This window comes from Camelus ferus, chromosome 3 (assembly GCF_009834535.1).
Source record: "Camelus ferus isolate YT-003-E chromosome 3, BCGSAC_Cfer_1.0, whole genome shotgun sequence".
In the NCBI taxonomy this organism is placed as follows: Eukaryota; Metazoa; Chordata; class Mammalia; order Artiodactyla; family Camelidae; genus Camelus; species Camelus ferus.
This window is the reverse complement of record NC_045698.1, coordinates 42,712,466-42,738,913: the sequence shown is the minus strand read 5'-3', so window position 1 is coordinate 42,738,913 and position 26,448 is coordinate 42,712,466. Positions and strand designations below refer to the sequence as shown.

Genomic DNA, 26,448 nt, shown 5'->3' with positions numbered 1-26,448 from the left:
TAGATCCAGACCTGTAACTGATAATGTATCAACTGACATAATAAGTACATATGGGGAATCAATTTTGTTTCTCTGAGAAATCTGTTTTTATAATACTATTTTACTTCATGTATAATTAACAATTTTTGAATAATTTAGGAATGAATGAGGGCATATTTGCTAGAGCTTATAAGTCACAAGTTGCTTGGGAAATAGCTGCAGTTTATTTTAAAGTTCTTAAAATATTGCTCCCCCATATGTGTTCTGTTAATTTTTCCTCCCTTGTATTTTAAGGAGATGATATTTTCCCCTTATACCATAATATCGTTACTTTGAACAATAACTTAGTGATTGTAAATATCCACTTTTATGTCTGTAAAGTAACACTGAGCTTTGCCGACAATGCTGTTTCACCAAGATACTAGTTATATGTCACTAGACTGCAAGCATAATTTATTTATGTTTTTTAATATATGAGCAAAAATTGATTTGTGTTTCTAAACTATATTTAATTTTTAGCTTTCTGGATTTAATGATGTCTAATGCATGCTATTTTCTTGCACAGATATAATTTTAAACACAGTAAGAGCAGTATTAGAATAAAAATCTGTATCATTCTTTCATACTTCTTAGAACATCACATACTGTCAGTGAAAAGGTTTTATTCAAATATAGTCAGTAGTAACTAGGACAAATCTGGATTTTTCATAGACTGAACTGTTGAGGCCTGATCAATCCCAATTTGTTTGGATGGTGGTTATATTTTTAGTACCATGAGAGGTTCACCTACCTTATGTAAAAAAATGCATAATACGTTATCAGACTTATGACATGATAGTGTAGGAATATTGAGTTAGTAGTTGATAATCAAAACTTTCATCTTACATTACTCAGAGACCATCTGAGTGACTGAAACAAATAAGCTCACTTCTCTGTGCTTTAGTTTTCTCACTCTGAAAACTGGAATGCCTGCCTCAATTCCTTTTTGTACTGGGATAATTCAGATCTCTAAAAAAAAAAAAATTAGGGCAAACTAATTCTAAAGATTACTGTAATAATAAATATAAATACCAGGTTTTTCCTATAAATCCATAAACCTGTTTCCAACAATTCTTTATTCTAGACATTAAATTAGTTAATAACAATGAAAAAATTTAAAAGCCACCCTCTCTATTGCACATTTACAATATACTTGACAACCTCCAAGGTAGAAGAATCACTAAATCAGTTAATTTTGGACATGACATGCATTGCTCTTTTAGGCCACTGAAAGTAAACTTTTTATTTATTCAGGTGAGTAATCTTGTGATTTGAAAATTAATATATTTTTCTAAGTGTCTTTTGGTGGGAATTAGTCTGTTTTGTTCTTTTGTGTCTACTCTTCTGTTCTTGTAATAATTTAAAATTTTGCACTAATGCTACTATTAGGTCTGTTAAAAAAGAAAATAAAAAGGATAGTCAAGTTTATTGGTACTAGAAAGGGACGTAAGTAGAAATAATTGGACACCAAAACTGAATATACCCTGCTAGACTGGTTCCCAGAGAATATGGTTATCATTAAAGCATATAATCGGCCTGGGAATATGTGATGATTGACTAAATATTTTATCATTAAGGATACTAACTACTCAGATTATCATTTCATTTTTAAGTGGAGGGAAAAATCACAGTCTTTACAATCAAGATAAATGTAAAACTGACATTGTAAAATTAGCCAAAAATCACAAACCAAGAACTATGAAATTAATAGTGCATTGTTGCTAAGTCCTAGACAGATTAGCTCTTGAATAAAGTTTAGTTTGTTACATGAAAAACATTAATAAATAAGTCCATTATTCTCAGACTTTCTATAAACACCAACAGTTTATATAATGCAACATTATAAAAACTTCAAAGCACATTTAAAAATGTTTAAGTAATTGTTCTCTACATCATTTGATTGTTCAGTTGTAGTAAGGTATGAAAATTCCTAAAACGGAAAGAAAAAATAGCAAAGAAAGCAGAAAACAATGAATCCAATGACCCAGTTCACAGAATAAATGTAGATGATCACCATATCCATGTCAAACCACCATCCACGGCTGTCATCCTCAAAGTGCAGATAATCCATCCTATGTGCGCCATGTGGAAACTGCCTTCTTGTAACTGGAGCTGCATGTCTGTGGAAACCTAGAAGATAGAGGAACATATTATATAAAGCTTATTAAATTCAGATAAGTGCTCAGAACAGAAGCTGCATTATGAACAGAGGGACCATGACCACTGAGTGGTATGTTGTATTCCTGACAGTTTGTTTTTTTTTTTTTTTTTTTAATGAGAAGCAACCATCAAGAAGTCTTTTTTAGTTGAGGGTTTTAAGGTTAGGAATGGTAAGAATAGCAAACAGCATGGAATATGAAGTCAAGAGACTATCTTTTTTTTTTTAACTTAAAGTACAATTGATTTACAGTATTAGTTTCAGGTGAATAACATAGTGATGCAGTATTTTTATAGATTATATTCCATTTAAAGTGTTTATTTATAAATTACATTTACTTATATAGTTAAAAACTTGAAATTAAAAAGGATGAGACAGATGAAATAAGTGATATTTCAGAACAAATTATATAGTCATATTTCAAATAGGTTTTTAATATTTCCTAATGTTTTCAGCTGGCTTCCTATCAAATATTGTTTTTAATTATTGATTTTTATAGCATACAAAAACCTTATACTAGAATGATGTGTCTGCTCTTCTAATTTTTTGTTTGCCTCATTAGTATTATTTTCAATCTGATTCCTTTATAGGATTCTATTTAATTTTTTTGTCCACTTTGTGCTGGTAGTGTAGCTAAAACTAAATAATATAATGCAAAATTCATTTAACTGGGCATATGCAAACTTCAATACATTGCAACACCTGCAAAACTAACAAACTAATGACGACAGCCCTTCATATTCCTTCATACTGAGGAAGCCCGCAGTTTTCCTCAGTAACATTACGTATCATCATAACACATCAGTAAGAATGCCAGTGTCAGGCCTCACTAAGTATTAGCAAAGCTTAGCTTTTCTTTCTTAGATAAATATAACAGAACTTTTAATGTTATTTTCCTACATTCCAGTGGATTGCCTTGCAGCCAACCTGTAGGCATGCTATTTTGGAGAGCATATTTAGGGGATTTCAATCCTCACAGCTTTTTAAGACTAATTACCATTCTCTAAAGTGTAGTCAGTATTTTAAGAGGAAAGGGGCCTGTTTGCATAGGAGAGTGGAGGTGGGAAGCTTTTTTTTTTTTTTTTTTATCACAGTCAAAGATTATCCTAATACATAAACACAAATATTCCCAAAGTAGTTTATATACCTTTTCAAAAACTTCTTTACAAATACAGGCTGCAGAACAGGTAGTATTGTTATTGGAAATTATTACCATTACTATTATATTTTGAAGTATGTTGTTCTTCTGTCCAAAAGGATTATTTAGAGGTCTTAGGTTCTTGAGATTCAAAAGTTTCAGTTATCTGGGTCAAAGATTTTAATGGCATAGTTGTAGAAAACAGTAGAGCCAAGAATAGACAAGGCACAAAAGATGAAGAATTCTGAGTATGGAGATCATAGTACTGTTTCCCACAGGACAGTCTCAGTTACTCCTGATGTCCTGGTATAATTACTGATAGTGCCCCTTTCACCCTAAAAGTGTCCTCATTAATGGTAAGATCTTTACTGGTGGAATGAGGAAGAAGGCACTGTTAGGAAGACAGTGAACTGTAACATTTGCAACTCTGAACACCGGAAGGCAGTGTTGACCCAGGACGGCTAATTCAATATGTTTTTATAGGTAAGGTAGATAATGATTATTATTTGGTTAATGTTAATTTCTTAATTTTTTTTAAGTGAGGAAGGATTGAGTAGGTGTTTGTAATAATTTTGGCATTTCCAGAACCGTACATTGGAGATGATCGTCATTTCTAAATCAAAATCAGACTAAAAGGAAATCACCTTACAGACATTGTTACTTGGTAAGTTTTAGATCGATTATGACATTAGAAAAATTGCCAGAATACTAATCACAGAGATTAACTGCAAATTCCACTGTAAAATGATGATAATGAAAGTACCTAATTCATTGGGCTAATGTGAGGATTAGATGAATTAATACAGAAAAAGCACATTCCTGGCCCACAGGTAAATAGATGTTAGATTCTTTTTCTTATATTTTTATTACTATAGTCACCACTAGTTTCAACATGAGGATGAAGATGCTTTTATTGTCAGTGCTTGTTCTTCACACTGTGTCTACCTTTTCTGAATAAATCAGTACGCTTACCATTGTTGGGGCAAACAAATGGCTGAGAAACTGTTTCAAGTATGAGTTGATTTCTCTAAGGCAGTTGCTAACTTTACATAGATAAGAGTATCAGTTACTGAAACTATGGAATTTATTAGACATTTATGGACAGTATATGTACTATCTCTCAGTGGCTGAGGATTTTAAAGATATTTTAAGACATGGTTCCTGTCTTAAGAAACTTGTAGTCTAGAACTTGTTTCTCAATCTTTTTTTTTTCCTTATCATCCATGTAAGGAGGAAAAAATAAGTTAAATTTATTTTAAATTAAATATTCTAATCAATAAATTAAGCTTAATTTCTCCCTAATAAGAGAAATTTAAAATAAGGAATAAAGTTTTACCAGGTGGGGTTGAGCTCTTGAGAGCCACCAACCACTGTAATACCTAAGATATTTTGGCCCCGAAGAACCAATTTTTTCCCCTATTTAAAATGCATGTCCTAGGAGACAGTATACTTATTAAAACCATTATGGTAAGGGTAAATATATATATTTTAATACATACAAACACTTCATTCCAAAAAAAAGTATTTGTATTGAAGTCAGTGGAGAAGCTTCTGCACAAGAAATTCACTTTTACAAAGACTTAAGCACAACCTACTACTGGAGATAGCCTAATAATTAGTTTGGTATTAAGACATGGTTTAAAGAATATCCAATAGTATTAGTACATTTTAATTATGCTATTTTAAACTAAAGAATACAGTAAAGACACATTTTTTTTTGTCAAAAACTATAATGAAAAAAAGCATAGTGCAGTGAAAATCATACTCTACCAGGAGTCAGAAAATGTGCCAATCTTAAACATACTCATTATTTGGTCAAGTCAAAATAGTTCTTGTGTATCTATCAAGATGTTCATATAGTATTTTTTAATCTGTTAGTGTGATGAATTCAAACAGCAGATTTCTTAAATGTTGAATAATTTTTAAAAAATCTGTTAAAGTGGTGAATTAAAGTGATAGATTTTTCCAATGTTTATCATTTCTTCATACCCAGGATAAATTTCATGTATTCATGATACTGGTTTTTATACATTAATGGATTCAGCTTTATATATTTTATGTGGCATTTTTATGCCTATATTTGTAAGGAAGATTGGTCTATAATTTCCTGTTTTATGGGATTTTTGCCTAGTTTGTATATCATGATTTTATTGACTTCATAAAACACATTGAAAGTTAAGTGACAATTCTCCATGGATCTCTGTGTGTCTGCATATCTTGCAAGCAGAAGCACCGACTGCCTTTGTTCTGACATTGCCAATCTTGTGCTCTCTTTTTACTCTCTGAAATGGTTTGCATAAAATTAGAATCCTTGATGGCTTGACATAGCTAACCTATAAAACCATTCTGGCCTGTTGTCTTTTCAGGTGTAGGGTAGGTTTTTAAATACCAGTCAGTTTCTTTAATACTTATTGGTACATTTATGTCTTCTTGAGTCCCTTTAGGTAACTTTTTATTTAGCACTATCCATTCTATCCAAGTTTTTAAATAAATTAGACTAAAATTTTAATAGTTGTGATACATTTAGGGCTTTTCACAAATATTCTAGTCTCCCGAGAACTTGGTTTATTTGCCCTTCCCTGCCCCTTGTAAGTTAGGTATGGCCATGACACTTGACAAATGACAATGCCTGTCCAATGAAAAGCCTGTGTGTTACTTCTAAGTAGAACATTTTGCAGTTTAAGATGCTGTGGAAGTCTCTTTTGCTCCTCTACAACAGCCAGCAATGTACCAGACAAAGGCTGCTCTGTCTTCCTGGGTCCTGAAGCTTAGGATAATGTGGAGCAGAGCACCTAGGAGTTAAAGGAAAAACTAATTCTGACTGAAAATAATGAAGTGACTTTTAAAACTACTGAAGAAAAGGGTGATAATCCCAAAAGTTGTATCTGACTTGTTTTTCAATGTAGAAAAAAGAAAGGAAGAAAGAAAAAGCTCAGAGAAATGCATAATGTGAAATCAGACAGTGAGAAAACTGTGAAGAAAATCTCCATGTCACTATCTGGTTTAGAAAGAAGAACCAGGATTCCAGAATCTCATACAGGTACTTCTGCCTCTTCATAAATTCTATTTTGTAAAAACAATTTTACCTCAGAAGGATTTCTCTCATGTGTTCTGGAAAATAAGGCTATGATTTTTTTCCTCCCAAAATATGGTTCAAATGTATTTTCACCATCAAAGACCACAAAGTAGTTTCTATATTTTGAAGATTCTTTCAGAGGCAGAAAGACTGTCAAAAATTGTTATTCATTTTGTAATTTTAGCAACTTGCACAGTGCTTACAGTGGGTACTAAATGTGTTTGTTGAATGGATGGATGAGTGCCTGTACATAAGGACAGACTTCAGAGAATAGAATGAATAATTAGCACATTTTTGAGAATGTCCCAAATCAAGCTTCTCAACTGTAATTTCAGCATGTATTGAATATTATCAATATATTTGAGGTATATTTTGTAGTTCTTACATTTCTCTAGAGGTTAATTAGAAAACCCTGAAATCAGTATTATAAAGGAGGTATGTCCTATCCTTTATGTGTGATGGGACAGACAAAAGGCTTGGCGTTTTATTGCTCTTTATTCTTCATATTACATAAGAATTTTGTTGTGTCAAAATTTGATTGATTTAAGTAGGCCTTAGCAGCTAAAGTAGAGTGATATTTTTAGTCACAAGCAGGTATAGAGTTACTGATAATAGACATGAAAAGTTAATGTAAATTGGATTTTAAATTTCATCTTTATCTTTCATATCTTCAGGATCTCAGAGCCAAATATATTTATTAATCCTGCAAAGTTAACGTTTTATATTGAATAAATTATGTTGCAAACTGCAACATAGTCTATATCACCCAAGTAACTTTCAATATAGTTTATGAAGCTATCAGGCAAAATTACATGATTTTTAAAAGTTTTGTTTCTGTAACCAGGTAAGAAGTGAGTAATTTTTTTTTAAAGTCTTATTTTATTGTGGTAAAATACAAATAACATGAAATTTGGCATTTTAAGCATTTTTAGTATATAATTCAGTGGCATTATATTCACAAAGTTGTGCAACCATCGCCATTATTTATTTCTGCCAATTTTTTTCATCACCACAAAGAGATACTCTGTCGCCATTAAGCAATAATTCTCCAATTCCCCACTCTCCTCTTCTCTTGGTAACCTCTAATCTACTTTCTGTGTCTATGAATTTGCCTATTCTAGGTATCTCATAGAAGTGGGATCATACAATATTCATCCTTTTGTGTCTGGCTTATTTCACTTAATGTTTTCAAAGTTCACTGATACTGCATAATGTATCAAAACTTCATTTCTCAAAAAAAAAATCCTTTTTATGGCTGAAGAATATTCCATTGTGTGTGTGTGTGTGTATGTGTGTGTGTGTATACACACACACACACATTTTGTTTATAGATTAATTCGTTCTTGGATACCTGAGTTGTTTCCATCTGTTGGCTATGATGAACGATGCTGCAATGAACACTGGCAAGTATCTGCTTGAGTCCCTGTTCTCAATTCTTTTGGGTATATACCCAGGAGTAGAATTGTTATATAATACTGTAATTCTATGTTTAGCATTTTGAGGAAACTCTGAACTGTTTTTAAAGTGGGATATATTATTTTGCATCCCTGCCAGCAATGCATAGGGGTCCAATTTCTCCACGTCCTTGCCAATACTTGTTATCATCTGGTTTTTTTAAATTACTATACCCATTATAGTAGGTATGAATCTCACTGTGGTTTTGATTTGCATTAATTCCCCTAATGACTAATGATGCTGTGTATCTTTTCATGTGCTTACTGGATAGTTGTATATCTTTGGAGAAAAATTTACTGACGTCTACTGCTCATTTTTTAACTGGGTTGTGTGTCTTCTTGAGTTCTTGGTATATTCTGGGTATTAAGCCCTTGTCAGATATATAATTTGCAAATATTTTCTCCCATTATGTAGGTTGTCAACTTCTTGAAATGTCCTTTTGATGCACAAAATACTTAATTCCGCTAAAGCTCAATTTATTCATATGCTCATGCTTTTTGGTGTCACACCTAAGAATTCATTGGTCATGAAGATTTATCTATTTTATGAGTTTTATGGTTTTAACTCTTATATTTAGGCTGTTGATCCATTTTGAGTTAATTTTTGTACATGGTATGAGGTAAGGGGTCCAACTTTATTCTTATGTATGTGGAAATCCAGTTGTTCTAGCATTTGATGAAGAGACTATTCTTTTCCCATTGAATGGACTTAGCACCCCTGTCAAAAGTCAAGTGGCCATAGACATACGGGTTTATTTCTAGACTTTCTATTCCATTTTTATTCCATATCCTTTTGCCAATATCATACTATTTTGACTACTGTAGCTTTGAAGTAAGTTTTGAAATTTAAAATGTGAGTCCTACAACATTGTGCTTTCGTTAAGATTTTTGTTGTTGTTGTTACTCATGGCCCCATGATTTTAAGGATCACATTGTCCATTTCTACAAGATTTTGCAATTTTGCTAGGGATTGCACTAAACCTGTAGATAGTGGTACTGGTATCTTAACATGAAGCCTTTTAATCCATGAACACAGGATATCTTTCCAGTTTTTTTAGAACTTCTTTCATTTTTTTTTTTTAACAAGAACTTCCTTCATTTTTTTCAGCTATGTTTTATAGTTTCCAGTGTGCAAGTCTCACGTCCTTGGTTAAAATTTTTCCTAGTTATTTTTTTCTTTTAAATGCTATTGTAAATGAAACTGCTTTCTTCTCTGTTGGTGAACACAACTGAGTTTTGTGTGTTGATCTTGTAACCAGCAACTTTGCTGGATTTTAAAAAATCACCTTTAGGAGCTTTCTGTTAGCCTCTTTTGGATTTTCTATATATAGGATTATGTCATCTGTGGATAAGTTTACTTCTACATTTCCAATTTAGATGCTTTTTAATTCTTACTGTTCTGGCTAGAACTTCTAGCACAGTATTGAACAAGCAGTGGAGAAAGCAGGCATTCTTGTCTTGTTCTTAATCTTAGCGGGAAAGCTCTCAGTCTTTCACACTGAATTTGATGTTAGCTGTGGGTTTTTCATGAATGTCCTTTGTCATGTTAAGGCAGTTCCTTTTATTCCTAGTATTCTGAATGTTTTTTTAAAAAAGGCACCAGATTTTGTCAAATGCCTTTTATGCATCAGTCAAGAGGATCATTTTTTCTCCTCCATTTTATTACTGTGATATATTACATTGATTTTCTTATGTTGAACCTTTCTGGGATAAATACCATTTGGTCCTATTGTACCAATCAGTTTGCTGGGATTTTTTGGAGGATTTTGCATCTATATTTATGAGGGACACTGGTCTGTAATTATCTGGCTTTCATACTGGGGTAATGGCCTTATAGAATAAGTTGGGATGTATTCTTCAATTTTTTTTTTTTGCAAGAGTTTGAGAAAGATTGGTGTTACTTCTTTAAATTTTGTTATAATTCACCAGTGATGTCATTTGGTCATGGACTTTGTTGGGAGGTGTTTCATTACTGATTGAAGTTCTTTACTTGTTATAAGTCTGTTGAGATATTCTGTTTATTCTTAAGTTTAGACAATTTGTGTTTCAAGAAATGTGTCTATTTCATTTGGGTAATCTAATTTGTTGGCATAGAATTCTCGTCTTTTTAAAAACATTTCTGTAACGTTGGTAGTGATGTGCCTAATTTCATTTCTAATTTTAGTTATTTGCATCTTCTTTTTCTGTTGTCTAGCCAAAGACTTTCCAACTCTTTCAATCTTTTAAAAGAACCAACTTCAGGTTTTGTTGATTCTATATATTGTTTCTCTGTTCTGTATTTTACCTTCATTCTAATCTTTATTATTTTCTTCTTTCTGCTGGTTTTGGGTTTAGATTGCTCTTCTTTTTCTAGTTCCTGAAGGGGTAAAATTATGTTATTGGTTGACATCTTTGTCTTTCTAACGTAGGTGTTTATAGCTATAAATTTCCCCGAGCATTGCTTTTGCTGTATCTTCTAAGTTTTGGTATGCTGTATTTGTTCTTATATTTCCTTTTTTCCCTAGTTTTAAAAATGGAATATATTTGACATATAACATTGTATAAATTTTAAGCTGTTATAGTGTGTCAACTTGATTCATTTAAATAATGTAATATGATTGCCACTGTAGCAATACTTAGGGCCTCTATCACACTGCATAATTATCCTTTCTTTTTAGTGGTTGGGATAATTTTTAGTCTCTTAGCAAGTTTAATGATTGTGGTACAATACTGTTGTCTATATTCATTATACTGTGCATTAGATTCTCTGTGGCTTGTTTACTACTCTTAGCAAATTTGTACCAATAACCTCAGTACAATCTTATTCCTCCACATCCCCCCCACCACCTCCATCCCCTGGTAACCACTGTTTTACTCTGCTTATGAGTTTTACTTTTTTAGATATCACATACAGTATTTATCTTTCTCAGATTTAGCTCACTTAGCATAATTTGTTCAAGATCATCCATGTTGTCACAAGTGACAGGATATTCTCTTTTCTCATGGCTGGATACTATTCCATTGTGTATATATATGTAAATCAATTCATCCACTAATAGATAGCTAGGTTTCCATATCTTCACTGTTATTAATAATGCTGCAGTAAACATGGGGTACATGTATATCTTCAAAATCCTGTTTTTACTTCCTTTGAGTATATACCGGTAAGTGGAATTGCTGGATTGTATGGTAGATTCTTAATGCTTCGAGGAACCTCCGTACCATTTTCCATAGTGGCTGGATCAATTTACATTCCCACCAACAGTGTGTAAAGGTTCCCTTTGCACCATAGCCTCACCGTATATGTTGTCTCTCGTTCTCTTGATGATAGTCATTCTAAAAGGTATGAACTGATACCTTGTTGTTTTGATTTGCATTTCCATGATCAGTGATGTTAAGCAGCTCTCCATGTGCCTGTGGGCGATTTTGATGACGTCTTTGGAACAATGTCTATTTTGTTTCTCTGCCCATTTTTGTCTTATTTATCTTTTATTAAGTTGTATGAATTCTTAATATATTTTGGATATTAACCTCTTATAATATGGTTTGCAATATTTTTCTCCCATTCTGTATGTTGTCTTTTAATTTTGTTGTTTCTATTGCTGTGAAGAAGCTTTTAAGTTCGATGTAATCCCATATGTTGACGTTTGCTTTTGCTGTTTGTGCTTTTGGCATAGTATCAAAAAATCATTACCTAGAGCAATGTTGAGGAGCTTCTTCCCTATGTTTTCTTCTAGTTTTTATGGTATCAGATTTATCTTTAAGTCTTTGATCCATTTTGAGTTAGACAATGGTCCAATTTCCTTATTCTGCATGTGTTCATCCAGTTTTCCCAGCACCATTTGTTGAAGAGAGTATCCTTTTCCTATTGGGTGTTCTTGATTCCCTTGTTGAACATTATTAGTTCACTCTATATGCCAGGATTTAATTCTGGGCTCTGTTTTCCTTTCCATTGGTCTTCTATTTTTGCACTGGTACCATACTTTTTAAAATACTATGGCTTTATAGTATAAATTTTGAAATCCAGAAGTGTGATACCTCCAGCTTTTGTTCTTTTTTTCCCTCTGGATTGCTTTGTGGTTCCACACAAATTTTAGGATTATTTCTTCTATTTCTGTTAAGAATGCCTTTGGTATTTTGATGAGTATTGCATTGAATCTGTAGATGGCATTAGGTAGTATGGACATTTTAACAATATTAATTCTTCCAATCTATGAAAATAGGATGTCTTTCCATTTGTTTGAGCCTTCTTCAATTTCTTTCATAAGTCTTGTGGTTTTCATTGTACAGCTCTTTCATTTCCTTGGTTAAATTTATTCCTAAGTATTTTCTTGTTTTTGATGCTGTTGTAAATGGGACTTTCATCATTAGTGTAAAGGAATGCAATTCTGATTTCTGTATGTTGATTTTGTGTCCTGCTATTTTACTGAAATTAGTTTCTACAGTTTTTGATTGACTCTTTGGGAATTTCTATATATAATATATTAGAAATCATCTATCTTACGAGCAAATAGCAACAATTTTCCTGTTAGGTTGCTCCTTCTAGGTGTTTCTGCTGTCACTGTCTCCTGTTGGCTCCGAAGCATCCTCAAAGGTCCAATCCACCCACTTTCAGATGCACTGCTGAATGGATCTCATGGGTGTCCTGGTGTGCTGTGCAGACGCATTTTTGCTCAGTTTGGATGTCCAAAGAGTTCTAAATTGAAGGGGAGTTTTTTTTAAAAGAGGAACGACTCATGCTGCCATGATGATGTCACTCCACTTGGAGGTATCTTCTAATTTCCCTTATGCTTTATTCTTTGACCCACTGTTTGTTTAAAGTGTGTTATTTAATTTCCATATATTTGTGATTTTATTCAATTTTCCTCCTTTATTGATTTCTAGCTTTATTTTAATTGTGGTTGAAAAGATACTTCGCATGATTTCAGTCTTTTAAAGTTTATCAAGACTTGTGGCAATACCCTGTCTTTTTAACTTTTATAACTTAATTATAAATTTAAGTACAAAAAAATGATTTACTTGTTTTTTCCCTTAATTTTGGGGGACTATATATAATAACTTGCCATTAAATTATGTAACTTATGATATTATATTTATATTATCCAATTTCTAATTGGCCACAATTGGGCTAAATGTGATTTATTTTTATTCATGGCTCCAGAATAACTAAACACCAGAATATCATTTTTCTATGAAAAAAGGTAAGCAAACAGCCATTATGCAATCATTTAGTGATAGTTTTGACTGAGCGGTTGTTTAAGAGTCAAACAAATTTATTTAAAATAAAAAGTATCATATAAAATTTATGTTCAATTAGATGTTATAATGTAATAATTTTATATTCAAAATTGAGAATTTTTTCCATGAAATAAGGTTTAATGGTTTTTTCCTAAAAAATATAAAATGCTTTCTTTTTCTTCATTTCTGGTACCATGAAATATAGAATAAACTAATCAATGAGTCTATTTGTAATCATAGAGTAAGTTATAGCTCTAATACTAACTCTAATACTAAAAATTTAGATTTAATGTAAAAATTTTTGCAGTAAATGTAGTCTGGAGATCTTAAGTCTTAACCTAATCTCTAACAGATTACAAAAGTATTTCTTGTGAGGAAATAATTCAAAGAGCCTCATTTAGGTCGTGAAACAGTGTATTGGATCACTGTAATTATCAGTAAGTCCTTGAGGATAGATACGTTCTCTAATTTACAGATTAAAACTACAGGAAAAGACTTGAAACCTTGACAGTTTATTGATTGATTTACTAAGGGTCACATCATAAGTGATTGAGCTGGGCCATAAAGCCAGTGTCTGTTTGAAATATCAAAATTTAATGCACTATCAAAGCTTTAAGATGATGCAAAATTCTTGCATTATCTTGGCATTTTATATTGAAAATATTTCAAACTGCCTTTTGAGAAGATAGCTATTTTAAAAATCATTTTATCTATTATAAATATATCTCACCTTATTTTAAAATCTTTTCTTTGACACTAGAATACTGAGCAGCCTGATTAGTTAGAAGACACTGAGGTAGGAATCAACCAAAATGGCAATATAAGGAGTTCCTGAGCTCCCCTCCTCTCACATACACAATGAATGTACAGCTACAATAGGATGAAATTCCCTCTGAAAGAGATCCAGAAATTAGCTGAGTGATTCCTATACATCAGATGAATGAGAAAATACCCACATTGAAATGGGTGGGAAAGGCTGAGGCACACTCTTGCCATAAACTGCACCTCTCACACAGTGCAGTATAACAGGGAATGAACCCTCAGCTTCCACCTTTTCCTTGAGGAGCAAAGGGTATGGACACTACATCTAGTATTCCAATGTTTAAGACTCCCAACAGAGGGAATTTCAAAACATCTAACTCAGAAATCCATCTGGGCTTGAGTCCATCAGACCCACAAGACAATAGCAAACAATGAAGCAATTATTAATGGGCACGCTAGCATTGACATGGCTATCTCCCCAGGGCTCAGAGATGAGGGATCAGGCAAAATCACCCATATCCCAAGCTTTCCCTGAAAGATACTTATCTGCATACTTTAAAAGTTGCTGCCTCAGGTCCAGGCTTCTAATTTAGAAAGCACTAGAGGCTGGCTATGATCCTTCCAAGAGACTGGGGAAGACAGTGGATCCATCTCCTGCCTTCTCTGTCCAGCTTTTTCCAAGTCACCATTACTTGGAAGGAGCACGTACACACATCTGCACCCCAGATTTTATGACTGCCACCCAAGGTATGGATCCCCAGATCACCTGACTTTAATGGCCAAAGGGCTTCCATTCGCAGGTCCCACAGGACTGCAGCAAACAAAAAAGCAACTCTTAGCTGGCTATTCCAACAGGGCTCAGTGCAGGTGGAGCAGGCAAAATAGCCCATCTTCAGTCTTTTCCTGAAAGCAGTTTATCTGCATGCTTTAAAAGCTGCCATTTGAGGGCCAGGCTTCTAATTTGGTAGGTATCTAGGGGCAGCTGAGATCCTCTCCAGAGACCAGGGAAATTAGAGGCTACCCCTTCTACCTTCTCCCTCTATCCCGCTCCAATAATGAAACCAAGTTGCCAGTATCTCCCTAGAAGGAGCTTGTACACAAATCTGGTGCCCCAGCTTTTGTGACTGTCACTGAAATGTGGGTCTCCAGATTGCTTGGCTCTAATAGCCAATGGGACTTTCATTCACAAGTCCCACAGGACAGCAGAAAATAAAGAAACAGTTAAGGGCACAGGAGCACTTCCCCTCCCCTCATAACTATAAACCTGGGCCCAACATAGAGCAGGAAAAATGCCCACTTTACTGTTTTTTCCTGGAAGGGGCTTAGCTACTTACTTTCCCACCTGCTGCTTGAGGGACCACCTTCTAATCAGCCTGTATCTAGATGCTGACTGTGATTCTCCTCTTTGAGAAACTGGCGCATCTTGATACACACTCAGCTACTGGGTGCCACTAAGAATGAAAGAGATGTGGATAATCACAAAAATTTAGGAGACGACTAGGTGCCCGGACTGGGCTGATAAAGGTTCATCTCCTACATGAGATGACACTGTCAAGATTGGGAGAGGTAGTTTATCTAATTCACAAAAACTGACATAGAAAGTCTAGGAAAATAAAGAAGCAAGGAATATGTTCCAAATAAAAGGACAAAATAAATTTACAAAAACCTATCTTAATGAAATAGAGATAAGGACTTTACATCATGGTTTAAAATAGGACATAAAGATGCTCGCCAACATAGGAGAGCAATGTATGAAAAATAAGAATTTCAACAAAGAGCAAAAATACTTTTTACAGAATAACTGAACTAAAAATTCAGTAGATGGAGTTCAGACTATCAAATGGAAGAAAGGATCAGCAGACCACAAGAGCAATGGAATGCATCTGAGGAGCAAAAAGGAAAAAAAAACTTAAAGTACTTAGGGGACACCATCAAATGGACCAATGTATGCATTAGAAGAGTCCCATAAGGAGAAGAGAGAGAGAGGCAAAGAACTTACTTGAAGCAATAATAGCTAAAAACTCCCATATGGTGGGAAAGGAAAGAGACATTTAGGTCCCAAACAAGATTAACCCAAAGAGGTCTATGCCAAGAACACTGTAATTAAAATGGAAGAAATTAAAAGCAGCAAGGGAAATCAATTAGTTATGTATAATGGAAATCCCATAAGACTGTCCCCTGACTTTCAGCAGAAACTTTGCAGGCCAGAGTGATATATTCAAAGTGAGGCAAGGGAAAACCTAGAAGAATAACAGTCTACCCCAAAAGGCTATTCAGATTTGTATGAGAGAGAAATTTTGCAGACAAGCAAAAGCTAAAAGTTCAGCACCACTAACTGGCTTAATGAGAAATGCTAAATGGACCTCTCTAAGCAGAAAAGACCACAACTAAAAATATGAACATTATGAAGGGAAAAAGGTCATCAGTAAAGGCAAATATACAATAATGGTAGTAAACTAACCACTTACAAAACTAATAGGAAAGTTAAAACAAGGAGAAAAATAGCAAAAATCATCTATATTCCCTAATAAGTAGTTAAGGGATATACAATTAGACATGAGTGAAAAAACAGCAAATGCTGAGAGAAAGACTAAAAAAGGTTATTAGAATGATTCCAAAAATAAGAGATCAACTTAATATAATCATAGATAGTTACATATATAATAAGTATATGATATATATATATATATGAACTTCATGGTAAACACAAACCAAAAACCTGTGATAGATACACACAAAAGAAAAAGAAATCCAATCATGGTAACCAAATAACAAAGGAAGGGAGCAAAATAAGAAGATAGAAATAAAAAAAGAACTACAAAACAACCAGAAAACTAACAAAATGGCAATACTTTAAATGTAAATGGAGTAAATGCTTCAATCAAAAGACACAGATTGGGTAATTGGATTAAAAAAAAATGAGGCCCACATATACATATCTGCCTACAAGAGAGACATTTCAGATCTAAAGACACAGGTTGAAGGTGAAAGGAGAGAAAGTTATTTAATGAAAATAGAAAAGAAAGCTAGGAAAGCTTTGATATCAGACAAAATAGACTTTAAAACAAAGACTGTCACAAGAGGCAGAAAAGGACACTGCATAATGAAAAAGGGATCGATCCAAGAGGAAGATAAAACAAATATAAATACATATGCACCCAACATAGCAGCACCTAAATACATAAAGCAAATATTAATTGTAGGGAAGTTTACCATCCTGCTTACATCAATGGACAGGTTCTCCAGATACAAACTCAATGAAGAAACACTAGCCTTTAATGACATATTAGACTAGAGGGACTTAATAGGTACCAAGAGAACATTCCATCCCAAAACAGCACAAGTACACATGGAACTTTCTCTAGAATATATCACATGCTAGGCCAAAAAACAAGTCTCAATACATTTAAGAATCATATCAAGTATCTTTTCCAACCACAATAATATGAAACTAAAAGTCAATTATTTGTAAAAAAAAAAAAAAAACTATGAAAACCCCCACAAACACCTGTAGGTTAAACAATATGACACTAACAACCAATGAGTCACTGAAGAAATCAAAGAGGAAATAAAAATCTGGACACAAATGAAAACAAAAACATGATTCTCAATCTGTGAGACACAGCAGAAACAGTTCTAAGAGGGTAGTTTATAGCAATACAAGCCTACCTTAGGAATAATAATAAAAAAAAAACCCTCAACCTAAACTTACACTTAAACTAGAAAAAGAACAAACTAAAAACAAAGTTAGTGGAAGGAAAGAAAGATCAGAGCAAAAATAAATGACATAGAGACTAAAACAACAGTAGAAAAGATCAATGAAACTAAAAGTTGGTTCTCTCAAAAGGAACAAAAATCATATTTAGCCAGACTCATTAAGAAAAAGACAGAAAGGTCCCCCATAAGTAGAATCAGAAATGAAAGAGAAGTTAAAACCAATACCACAGAAATACAGAGAATCATAAGAGATTATGACAACATTCACATGCCAAAAAAATGAATAACCTATAAGAAATGGATACATTTCTAGAAACATATAATCTCCCAAGACTAGGTCAAGATGAAACAAAACATAAATAGTTCAATTACCAGTCATGAAATTGAATCAGTAATTTTAACACTCCCAATGAATAAAAGTCTAGGACCAGAAAGTTTCCCAGGTGAATTCTACCAAACATTAAAGAGGAATTAATGCCTATCCTTCTCAAACTCTTCCAAATTCATTTTACCAGGCCAATATTACCCTGATATGAAAACGAGACAAAGACACTATAAGAAAATAAAATTATGGGTATCACTGATGATTAAAGATGCAAAAATCCTCAACAAAATATCAGCAAACCATATCCAATAATATGTTAAAAGGATGAAAGAACATGATTAACTAGGTATTATCCCAGAAATACAAGGATGGTTTACTATTCTCAAATTAGTCACTGTGATATGCCACATTAACAAACTGATGAAATCATATTATCATTTCAAAAGATATAGAAAAAGCTTTTGACAAAATTCAACATTCATTTATTGAAAAAAAAATGAAATGGGCAGAGAGGGAACATATCTCATAATAATAAAGGACATAATGAGATATCACCTCACACCTGTCAGAATGGCTATTATCAAAAAGATAATAAGTAACATGGGTTGGCAAGGATGAATGAAGGGAACACTCATGCACTGTTGGTTGCAAATGTAAATTGGTGCCGCCACTATGGGAAACAGTATCAAAGGGAAAATAGTATGGACATTCCTCAAAAATTATATACAGAACTACCACATGATACAGCAATTCCAGTTCTGAGTACTTTTCTAAAGAAAACAAAAGCACAATCAAAAGGATATATGCACCCTTATGTTACTTTGCAGCATAATTCACAATACCCAAGATAGGGAGGCAACCTATGTGCCTGTGGATAGATGAATGGAAAAAGAAGATGTAGTATGTATAAAGACAGACAGACAGACAGACAGACAGACAGACAGACACACACACACACACACACACACACACACACGAATATTATTCAGCCATAAAAAGAATGGAATCTTTTTTGACAACATGGATGAATGTGGAGGGTATTATGCTAAGTGAAATAGTCAGCAGAGAAAGTAAAAAACCATGTGATTATACTTACACATGGAATCTAAAAAATAAAACAAACAAACATAACCAAAAAGAAACAGTCATAGATACAGAGAACAAACAGGTGTTTGCCAGAGGGTAGGAGGGTGGGGTGAGGAGTGAAATAGGTGAGGGAAATGAAGAGGTACAAACTTCCAGTCACAAAATAAGCAGGTAGTGGGGATGAAATGGCCAACATGAGAAATACAGTCAATAATGATATAATGTCTTTGCATGGTAATAGATACTAACTAGATTTACCATAGTGATCATTTTGTAATGTACAGACATATCTAATCACTGTGTTGTGCACCAGGAACTAACATAGTGTTGCAGGTCAATTATAATTCAAAAAGAAAGAAAGAAATAAACTTACATGAAGAGATCAGAGTTGTGAATACCAGAGAGAGTGGATGAGGGAAGGAGGAACTGGTTGAAGGCAGTCAAAGGGTAGAAACATCCAGTTATGAGTTAAATAAGTACTAGGGACATAATGTATAATATAGTTTATATATTTAACATTGCTCTATGTTGTATGTGAAAACTGTTAAAAGAGTAAATTCTAAGAGTTTTCATCACAAGGAAAAAAATTTTTTTCTCTTATTTTCTATCTATATGTGATGATGGATTTCACTAAACTTACTCTATGTAAGTCAAATCATTATGCTTATGCCTTAAACGTATACAGTGCTTTATGCCAATTATATCTCAATAAAACTGGAAGGCAAGAAATTAAAAATAAAATATTTTTCAAAGGCAAAAAGAAAGTGAATGGACAGAGAGCATGCATTAAAAAAAAAACAAAAAACAGATCCAACCATATGTTGCCTACAAGAGACTTACTTCAGCTTTAATGACACACACAGTCTGAAAATACAGAGGTGGAAAAAGATATTTCACGCAAATTAAAAAAAAAAAAGCTGAGGTAGCTATACTTGTATTGGACAAAATAGACTTTAAGTCAAAGACTGTAATAAGACAAAGAAATTCACTATATAATAATAAAGGAGTCAATTCATCAAAAAGGATGCATCCAGCCCTCTGTATCCACGGGTTTCATATCTACAGACACAGAGATTCACCTGAACTATGCCATTTTATTAAGGGACTTGAGTATGTGCTGATTTTAGTAACAGTGAGGGCTCCTGGAACAGATCTCTGATGGATACAAAGAATGACTTTACAACATTTGTAAACATTTATGCATCCAACATAGGAATACCTAAATAAGTAAAACAAACATCATGAGATCTGAAGGGAAAAACCGTCAGCAATGCAATAATAGCAGGGAACTTTAAAAACCCACTTTCAAGAATGGATAGGTGATCTAGGCAAAAAATCAACAAGGAAACATTGAACTTAAGGAGGTAAAAGATCTGTATATGGAAAACTGTTAAGAAAGAAATTAAAGAAGACACAAATGGAAAAATATTCCATTTTCATGGGTAGGAACCATTAATATTGTTAATATTGTTAAAATGTCTATCCTACCCAAAGTGGCCTACAGGTTCAATGCAATCCTTATCAAAATTCCAATGACACCTTTCAGAGAAATAGAAAAAGCAATTCTAAAATTTGTATGGAACCACAAAAGACCCCCAAAAGCCAAAGCAATCTTGCAAAAGAACAACAAAGCTGGAGGCATCACAATTCCTGATTTCAGACTACAGTACAAAGATACAATCAAAACCATACAGTTCTGTTATAAAAATGGACACAGATCAGTGGCACAGAATAGACAGCCTTGTAATAAACCCATGAATATATGGCCAATTACCTTTTGATAAAGGGGCCAAGAATATACAATGGGAAAAGGATAGTCTCTTTAATAAACAGTGCTAGGAAAAATGGGATTCCCACCTGCAAAAAAATGAAACTGGACCCTCATCTTTCACCATACACAAAAAAAGTCAACTCAAAATGGATTTAAGATTTGAATGTAAGACCTAAAACTGTAAATGCTAGAGGAAAACATAGTGGGTACACTCCTTGACACTGGTCTTAGAGATTTTTTTTCAGATTTGACACCAAAAGCCAAAAGAAACAAGTGGGATGACATCAAACTTAAAAGCTACTGCTCATACAACTTAATAAGAAAAAACAAACAACCCCATCCAAAAATGGGCAGAAGACCTAAACAAGCAATTCTCCAAGGAAGAAATACAAATGATCAACAGGCACATGAAAAAATGCTCAATATCACTAATTATCAGAGAAAGGCAAATCAAAACTACAATGAGGTATCACCTCACACCAGTCAGAATGGCCATCATTCAAAAGTCCACAAATGACAAATGCTGGAGAGGCTGTGGAGAAAAGGGAACCCTCCTACACTGCTGGTGGGAATGCAGTTTGGTGCAGCCGCTGTGGAAAACAGTCTGGAGATTCCTCAAAAGACTAGGAATAGACTTACCATATGACCCAGGAATCCCACTCCTGGGCTTATATCCAGAAGGAACCCTACTTCAGGATGACACCTGCACCCCAATGTTCATAGCAGCACTGTATAAAATAGCCAAGACATGGAAACAGCCTAAATGTCCATCAACAGATGACTGGATAAAGAAGATGTGGTATATTTACACAATGGAATACTATTCAGCCATAAAAACCAACAACATAATGCCATTTGCAGCAACATGGATATCCCTGGAGAATGAAGTAAGTGAAGTAAGCCAGAAAGAGAAAGAAAAATACCATATGAGATTGCTCATATGTGGAATCTAAAAAAAAAATAAAAAGCATAAATACAAAACAGAAACAGACTCATAGACATAGAATACAAATTTGTGGTTGCCAAGGGGGAGAGGGGTGGAAGGGATAGACTGGGATTTCAAAATCTGTAGATACTGATAGGCATATGCAGAATAGATAAACAGGATTATACTGTATAGCACAGGGAAATATATACAAGATTTTGTGGTAGTTCACAGAGAAAAAAAATGTGACAATGAATCTATGTATGTTCATGTATAACTGAAAAATTGTGCTCTACACTGGAATTTGACACAACATTGTAAAATGACTATAACTCAATAGAAAAGTGTTAAAAAATAAAAAATAAAAAGCTACTGCTCATCAAAAGAAATCATCAAAAAAATGAAAAGGCAACCTATGACTTGGGATAAAATACTTGCACACCACATATCTGATAAAAAGTTAATATCAAAATAGACAAAGAACACATACAACTCAATAGCAAAAAGACAAATGACCCAGCTCAAAAACAGGCAAAGGACCAGAAGAGACATTTTTCCAAAGAAGATATTGAAATGGACAACAGGTTCATGAAAGGTGCTTAAATTAAGATCACCAATTATCAGGGAAATGCAAATCAAAACCACAATGAGATACCAACTCATACCTGTTAGCATTATTATTATCGAAAATACAAGAGAGAATACTGAAGAAGATGTGGAGAAAAGGGAACACATGCACACTGTTGGTGGGAATATACACTGGTACAGCTACTATGGAAAACTATAGAGGTTCCTCAGAAAATTAATATAACTACCATATGATCCAGTAATCCTAATTCTGGGTACATATGCAAAGGAAACAGAATCATTATCTGGAAGAGATATATGCCAAGGTATGGAAACTACCTGTGTCCACTGATGGATAAATAGATAAAGAAAAGGTGTGTGTGTGTGTGTATATATATGTGTGTGTGTATATATGTATATATTATGTGCATATACATATCGTGGAATTTTTTTGGCCTTAAAAAAGGAAATCCCATCGTGCCATTTTGACATGGATAAACCTGGAGAGCATTATGTTAAGTAAAATAAGCTGGACAGAGAAAGAAATACTGTATGCTATCAGTTATACACGGAATCTAAAAAAACCAGCAAACCAAACCAGAAAAACCTCATAGAAATAGAGTAGAAAAATAGTTGCTTGGGGCTGAGGAGTGGGGGAAAGTGACGGAGAGGTTGGTAAAAGGGTACAATCTTTCAGTTATGAATAGTCTGAGGATCTAATGTGATTATAGTTGATAACGCTGTACTGTATAATTGAAATTTGCTGAGAGTAGAACTTAAATGTTCTCACCAAAAAACCAAAAGCAAAAACAAAAATAAAAAAGAAACATGAGATGATGGTGTGTTAATTAACTTGCTATGGGGGGTTCCCTTCACAATGTATACACGTATCAAATTATCACACTGTATACTTTAGGTCCTTACAGTTTTTTTGGTCACTGATACTGTCAATAAAGCTAGGGGAAAAAAAAGAAAAGAATGAGTAATAAATACTGGGGTGATACTGGGAGATATTTGGACGTATCTGGGTAGTTGCTGTTTGCTACAGTAAATGGAGGGTCTACTTCTGGTCAGGTGTGCTACATGTTCAACAATGCTGGGTTAGTCTCATACAATGAAGAACTGTCCTGACCAAAAGACCAATAGGAATCCTTTTGAGAAACACAGTAGGGGTCCCTTATTTGAAACAAAATAAGAAAGTAAGAAAATGACCCATTGGTAGTTAATTTCATAACTAACACTTGTTATTAGATGAACCTTACCTTGTCAGATTATTGCTCAGACAGGGTATCATTGAAGTAGAAATATCTGTATCAAACAAAAAAGTATTCCTAACATTTCTAAATTTACAAATATAAATTATTGGAGTGATTTGGTGAATAATTTATGCTATGAGTTACATCACGTGGTTATCAGTTTTATAAATATTTATATCACTTAAGTGAATGAAAAGGAATGTATTTTCTAATTTTTGATTTATGTATAAAGAAACATGTTACTAGCTGTTATATGTTTTGAGGATCACCTTGATGGGAAATACTATTTAGAAAACTTAGACTCCATTAATTTAATGACAACTCAATTTAAGAAAAAAGCATTTTATCTGCTTGAGAGATTATTTTCCCTTATGAGAGTTAAAAAAAAAAGCACCACTGCTTTAGTTTCTTTCATTTTATCTTTTCAAAGCTCTGCTAATACTGCTGAGAAATCAGTATCCACTTTACAGGAAGTCATATTATCAAATCAGCTTGGAAAGTCTCATATTTGGCCACCAGTTATTTGTATAAACTCTTTAAAAATGAACTAGTAACCTTATTCTTTGTTTTGTGTGAACTCTTAGGACATACCACATGAGCAATGTAGAATAACTTGAAAGCATAATACATATTTCAGAGCGAACTCAAAGTTTCTAGTCATTTAAATTGTCTCTTTTTGAATTATCTTTGAATATTTTGAGAAACAAGCCTTATGGCCTTTCATTTTTCTCAGACCATAAAAAAGTAACAAAAGAAAAATCAGTTCCTGTGCCATATATTATTTTCTCTCCTTGCTATTTTAGGAAAAATAATATTTAAATGTAGTATTGAAAAAATTTAATGGGATAGAAACTGTTTCCAGACAGATTATATTTTCAGATTCTACTATAAAATATATAATTTATATACACCCTTGCATATATTCAATATATTTCAGCCTCTCAGAAATGCAGTAGAGAATATATTTTAAGTGATAATATAATACAGATCTCTATTGTGTTACCAAAATAATAGAACTGTTCACAAAACAATAGTATCTAACATTTCTCAACTGTCTCAACTTTCTTAGAAAAGCTAAAACATGTATGTAGAATAGGATTTTGCTAATAAAAGCCATTTCATTGTCAGTACAGTTATGAAGTTCTTGTTTTGAATCTTTTAAGCTGCATTGGTTAATCATAGCACAAGCCTGATACTGGCAAAATTAAAGATTCAAACTTTACATCTGTTCAGTTGTTTGCATGTTTTCAGCAGCAAATTATAGACGTGGAAACCTTAAAACATTTTTGTATTATTAATTTTAATGAACTAATACTATAATAGCTGTTGAAATTTATGGGTATACATCTCATTTAATAATATTCATCTTTTTGAAGCCATAATAAATAAGCACTTCTAGTTCATGTGCACCGTATAAATGAAAGATGTGAATCATAGCAGTAGCTCTACCAGTTGGCAAAAATGCCTGGAATTCTCAAGCATATCTTCAGATCACTAGCATACTCCTCATGTCCTCAAAGGAAAGAAGTTGGAATTGCCTCCTCCTCTTCCCTACATACTTATCTTTTTTTGCAACTTCTTTTCCTGTCATGAGACTACCTTGATAACCATTTCAACCCACATTCCTTTTTTTTTTTTAACAGTTAAAAAAATTTTTTTAACAGATGAAGAAATAGGCAAATAGATTTGGTGCCTTGGATACAATATGGAAGTAATGAACACTTTGTTGTCTCCCAAATCCCATGGCATTTTCCCCAGAGAGGAGGTGTTCTCAGCATATTGGCTAAACTCTAATTTGTGCAATTACTTGGATTTCTTAAATTTGCACTGTAGTTTCAATTTACTATCTAAAATAAATGGATGACTGCCATGCACTATTAAACTCATTGTACTATGTCAGAGTTCATTTCAGTGTAAGACAAACACCAATCATCTCCTTTATAATACTGTATTCGGTCTAATTAATTCATTCTTCATAATAGTTTGGATACGTTACTACCTGGAAGTCAGAGAAGAAATAAAAGGACCTTTCAAGGTAACTTTCCATTCTGAGTCCCCATTCTGTCCTGTTATATAGTCACAAGTCCTAGCGGCTTCTAGAGCAATGTGTCTCAATGCTGGTACTTTGGTTGCGCACACTGGACTCTCCTGGGGAGCTTTAAATACTACTGATGTTTGAGACCCATCTCCAGAGATTATAATTTAGTTGGTCTGGGATATGACCAGGGCACTGAGATTGATTCAAGGTTATAGTGTGAAATAACAGAAACTAATAAACCAGAAATGTCTTGCTTCAGAAAAACAAAACCTGATCTCTTCTCTCAAGCAAAAAAATTTGTTTTTTCATCTGTTAAAATTAGTTGAGGACCTTGGAATTTTCCAAGATGAGATGAATAGTTCTGTTTCACAATAATGAATGGTCTTATGTTGTAGTTAATCCAATTTAGGATATACAATTTCTGAAATTCTAGATGAATGCTGATGGTTATTTCTCTTGGAAGTTCTTTATCTCTTTACTAGTATCATCAACCTAAATTCCTGACTGACTGAAATGAGATTGAGTAATGTACATTTTACTTTCCCTAAGAAATAAAGAGGAAAGTGTAATTTCCCTAGAAGCTAGTAATTTTTGAAAAATATTTTAACTGCAAATATAATCATACTCTGCAAACCCCCCACCCCAAATTCCTTCCATAACTTCAGGATCTTTTTGAGTCAAAAATAAATTTATAAAATTAAAAATTGTACATTTAAAATAACAGCTTATGAACAATGGAGGGCTTTTGGTTAGTAATATGAGTAATGCAGGATGATTAGCCAATCTTACATGCAGAAAAGCAAGTTGTTTATAGATTGTTCCTTTTTGCATCTGTCATGACGTTATGAGTGTTCTTGGTTGGAAGTGACCTAGACTTTAAAGAGAATTTCTAGCTTTCAAATAATTTATATGTGAACATTAAGGAAAATTTCATTAAGAC

The 26,448-nt window shown here is 33.4% G+C and overlaps 1 protein-coding gene across 1 annotated transcript in view; it reads right to left on the bottom strand.

The window, feature by feature from the left end:
• Positions 1–467: 467 nt before the first annotated feature.
• The window catches only part of RNF180 (ring finger protein 180), a 164,541-nt gene continuing 138,560 nt past the window's right edge, over positions 468–26,448 (bottom strand). Inside the window, exon 7 of the mRNA XM_032468350.1 lies at positions 468–2,148. Within this exon, the coding sequence (XP_032324241.1) occupies positions 1,949–2,148 (200 nt within the window). The 3' untranslated portion in view covers positions 468–1,948. The remainder of the gene's footprint in view (positions 2,149–26,448) is intronic.